This window comes from Mus pahari, chromosome 23, assembly GCF_900095145.1.
Source record: "Mus pahari chromosome 23, PAHARI_EIJ_v1.1, whole genome shotgun sequence".
Taxonomy (NCBI): domain Eukaryota; kingdom Metazoa; phylum Chordata; class Mammalia; order Rodentia; family Muridae; genus Mus; species Mus pahari.
Window position 1 is genome coordinate 515,751 of NC_034612.1, and position 4,425 is coordinate 520,175.

At 46.5% G+C, this 4,425-nt stretch overlaps 1 protein-coding gene across 10 annotated transcripts in view; it reads right to left on the bottom strand.

Annotated features, from left to right (window-relative positions):
- The window catches only part of Ep400 (E1A binding protein p400), a 105,859-nt gene continuing 101,434 nt past the window's right edge, over positions 1 to 4,425 (bottom strand). For 8 of the 10 annotated variants that reach the window (XM_029533911.1, XM_029533909.1, XM_029533908.1 and 5 more), the window contains 5 exons: positions 4,084 to 4,279; positions 3,606 to 3,733; positions 3,037 to 3,183; positions 2,089 to 2,166; positions 1 to 1,602 (listed from right to left, as the gene is read on the bottom strand). In XM_029533911.1, coding sequence (XP_029389771.1) covers positions 1,330 to 1,602; positions 2,089 to 2,166; positions 3,037 to 3,183; positions 3,606 to 3,733; positions 4,084 to 4,279 — 822 coding nt within the window. In that variant the 3' untranslated portion in view covers positions 1 to 1,329. The remainder of the gene's footprint in view (positions 1,603 to 2,088; positions 2,167 to 3,036; positions 3,184 to 3,605; positions 3,734 to 4,083; positions 4,280 to 4,425) is intronic. The other 2 variants (XM_029533907.1, XM_021187003.2) reach the window with 2 other exon arrangements.

Consider the following 4,425-nt stretch of genomic DNA (forward strand, 5'->3'; position numbering starts at 1 on the left):
TGTAGAAAGGTTGTTTATTAGCCTTTGCTTAGTAGGACTCCTTGTCCTTTTAAAATCCTATTCAAGTACAAATGCTTGTGTTTACAAAGTATTTACAATTTCAGTCCCGTTTCTTACATTTTTTTAAAAAACACAACAGCTATCTGGTTGAAAAATAAACAAAATCAACTGCCAAAAATGAAGACTCTGCTTCTCACACTGCCTTTTGTGTCCCACCAAACATGGCTTGGACACACTGAAGAAGGCTGCCACCACAGTGAGAAGGATGGAGAAAGGTATGTTGTTCACAAAGGAGCCCATGGGCCTACAAGGAACAGGAGCTACTGCTGCTGCTGGGAGCCAGATACCAGGTACTCTGGAACCTCCAAAGCTCCCCAACACAGCACAAATGATGGGGTTTTGCTTATGAGACCGCATACAGGACCTCTTCTGTTTTTCAACACCTGCTACTTTCCCCATGTTTCACATTGAGAGCTCAAAAAGTGAGTTCTGGGTGGCATCAGGATGGGATGTATTGTCACATTCCTGCCCACACAGGACACAAACAGTGGGATAGACGTGATGGCACACAACAAAACCACTTGTGCCTTCCAGGCTGCAGTGCTGACAGAGAACAGGCATCAGCACTGATATGGAACATGGACCTTCCACTCTGGCATAGTCACCTTGCTGTAGTAAGAAGAGTAAACACATAACTTCATTTTAACTAACCCCTTTCCCTTCAACTGCAATGGCCATAACAGGCACAACAGTTCAGCCACAACATCTGAAATTGGTAAAGAGCTGCTAGGGGTGGGGTGGACCAAATGATGCCTTCCTAAGCAAATACTAGGCTCTCCAGCCTAAGCCTAGACCAGGAGAAAAGTAAGGGAAAGTAACAGTTTCAACTCCACCAGGCTACAGCACCTGAGAACCACACTAGCTTGTCACAAGAACACTGTAAAGGATCCACAGAGGTGCCTAGTAAAATGTGTCTAAACACAAACTTACTATACAGAGATGGTATCAGCCCTAGAGCATCATTCAAATCAAAGCTAATGTTCACGGGGGCAAGATGGGTGCCTGTAACAAAAGCCATACTGAGAAGGTTATATGCACTTTAAGAGAGAGGAGACCAGAGTGGAGGCTCTGGAAAGAGACTTGGCTCTCTCGTGCTGAACAGTGGTATCCAACAATGGTAGGATATGTAGCCCTACCAAGTATTTGAGCTGTGCACACTTAAGAGAAACTGCACTGCCTAAACATGGACAAAGTTAAATAGCTGTGTAGCCATCCTATAGGCAGCAGATCCCAGAGTCCACAAACAGTATAGAGTTCTGCCAGGACATCCTACTGGCATGGAGGTTTGGTGGGTGTCTTCAGCCTCACAGCAGGAACTCTCATTTGCAACTTTGGCTGCTGGCTTGGGCTGTCAGAGCTGGCTGGAAGCTGTGCTGGGCTTGGGCCACCAGGGGTCTGCAGTGATGCTGAGGCTGTAGTCACCACCTGCTGCTGGATGAGCTTCTGCTGCACCAGCTGGGCTGTTGCAGTCACGGTTGGGATCATCTGTACCTGTTGCCCTGCTGCTGTTGCCTGTGTGAGCGTCACCGTCTGTGGAGAAGCCTAAGCCAAGATCAGAAAGCACATGTTACCAGAACCACTGCATACATCCCGTGGTTTCAGAAAAATAGGGAAGGATTTGGGCCAGTGTAACATCATTTGGTTTCTTAAAATCAACAGGCAACTTAAAGTGAAAATGTCATTATTTAAAACAAATGTGTCATTTTGCCACCTTACCTCCACCCGGACCCTGTGCTGCTGACGCAGGCCTACACTCCCCAGAAGCTGTAACCCTACCTTGTGGAAAAAAGTGGCCAAAGGTGCTTGCTGAGAGCAGGGTCAAGCACGAACCAAGTCTTTAAGCTCAGTGGTCCTGCTCTGGAAAGTGCCTAGTTATTTCCCCCTGAAAGCTCATCTTTTTGTGTGCATTAATTATGAAAACCAAAAGCAATTCTCTAATCACTAGCATCCTGCTTCTGAAGGATGAAAACCACAACTTTCCAACAAATTGTGACCCTGCCCCACCCCCCAGGTCTCTGCACAGCCTACCTGCTGAGAAGCTGATGCAACTTGTTGTATACTGGCCACAGGTGTTTGTTGCTGCACAACTTGAGGAAGTTTTGCAACCTTTGACAAGGCAAGCATAGGATTCAAAATACATACACATCTCTTTTTTTTTTAAGCAAACATAATAGCATGTAATATGAAGAAACAATCTCAAGTGTGCCCACCAGAATCCTAGGAGTATGAAGAGCAACTGAATCACCTTCATAAACAACCCGTAACAACACAAGAGGATTCTAGTTTCATATTTTAACTTTCTCTTTTGGTAAATGTGACTTAGCCAGCAAGCTAAGTGGACCAGGAGGCCTCACCAGGACAAGCACTGAGACTTCCAAGTCATTTCATCCATCACAATCAAGAGCTCACTTATATAAAACAAAACTTCCTACCCTGTGTTCACTCCCTGCAGACAGTTGTTGCAGAAGTAATCTCTTGCTGTTGTCAAAATTCACTTTTGTTTTACCGATGCAAAAAACGAGATTTTCTGGCCTGTCAGGGTCAACCCTCAATCAGCAAAATTTACTTTTTAAAAGCTAAAACTGTGGCTCAGTAATGAAACTCTTCTCATGAAGCCACAGGTTGAATTCTCAGAATCACAAATGCTATAAAACCTCCCGATATAGACTGTGGTGACACCTACAACCTCCAGCACTCTGGAAGCTGGGCAGGAGGATGGTGAGTTTGAGGTGAATGTATAGCACATTCAGTGCCAGCCTGGGTAGTATAAAACCATCTTCTAAATATCTGTTTTATAGTCAGATTTCTGTAACCTCTACTATGCATATAGGGGATCCTAAAGCCTGTTGTAGCAATGTTCATGTGTCTGAAATTCAAATGTGTGCAAATATTCATACAGATTAATACTTCTTAAACCCCCCCCCCCCGGTGTGTGTGTGTGTGTGCGCGAGTGCATGCATGCAGTACCATGCTTACCTGGATCTGAGTCTGAACCTGCTGAGTCCCGGCCAGTTTCTGGGCCTGGGAGATAGGTGTGGTCAGAAACTGGGTTTTAAGGGCTGGCTGGGCAGCATAAGCAACCTTCTGCTGCGGGCCCTGAGTAGTGATCTGTTGGGTGGTCAGCTGAAAAAAAAAAAAGACAGCAGAGGCCCAGCCAGGTGAAGACTAGATTCCCTACTCAGAACCTCAGCATCTGCCAAGGGTCTGCACCTCCTAGACAGTATGGTCAGGACTATCCCAAGATCCTGGCATTGCCCTATCTTTATGCCATTGGGGGACACCTATGGCAGCAAGTCACTACATACAGGAAGCAGTCCCAGTGGAAAATCCATACCTGGTATCTAGCTTGAGCCCACTCATCATACATACCATCATCAGTTATATAAGCATTCATCTCAAAAACAAGAGACACTGACCACATTAGCACCTCCACCTTGAAGCCCATACCTTGTGAGGCCTGTAGCCCAACACAACCTGATTACTCTGGACCCTCCTCTCCAGCACAAAGCTGCACTGAAGTGAGACTTCAGACAAGGAACCCGTACCTTCTGCTGAACAGCAGCCTGGCCCTGGGCAACCTGTGGCTGGATGGCCTTCTGCTGCTGGACGGCTGCCTGCTGCTTGAACTTCAGCAGTTGTTGGACATTGACGGGTTGGGCCACAACAGTCTGCCCTACAACAACACCAAGTCAGTTAGGCAGGTCCTGGCAAGGGCTCCCTGCTTATCCAGGTTCTGTCCAGAAAAGATTAAATTCTAGAATTGTCTTAAGGCAAACTAAGCAGGCTCTAGGTATACATTGTGCTTCTATTTCATAGATAATGAGAGTGTTAATGGTTAACACCAAGGGCCAAAACTTGGGACTTGGAAACCTAAGAGAATTTATACTCATCCCTAGGACGACATGTGTAAAGCCAGTGTTAGGACAGAGCAAGGCAGCGACCATCTCCACCAGAAAAACCTCCCTGTGTACCACATGGCCACCTGGGAAAGGCATGCAGCAAGATGAGGCTGCAGGAAGGTACCTGCTGTTTTTTGTGGCTGTCCAATTGCCACGCTGATCCCTGCAACGTTCATAGGCAGGGTCGTGACCCCTGGCGAGGAGACCACAGCTGCTGGGACAGATACCACCGGAGGCTTTGCCAAGGCCACCTGAGCAGGCTGGGGCGTCTGAGTTTGCATCTGCCCTTGTGCCTGCAGCTGAGAAGTAGGGACTCGGGTCTAAACAGTGGAAATAACAGGAGAATCCAGAGAAATTCAGACATTGTGTGTCTTGTCTTTCCTACTTTTTAAAAAACATCTTTTGACCAGTGGTCAAGAAAATTTACAAAGATGGACTAAGCAGAAAATCTAAAATCATGAGGCCA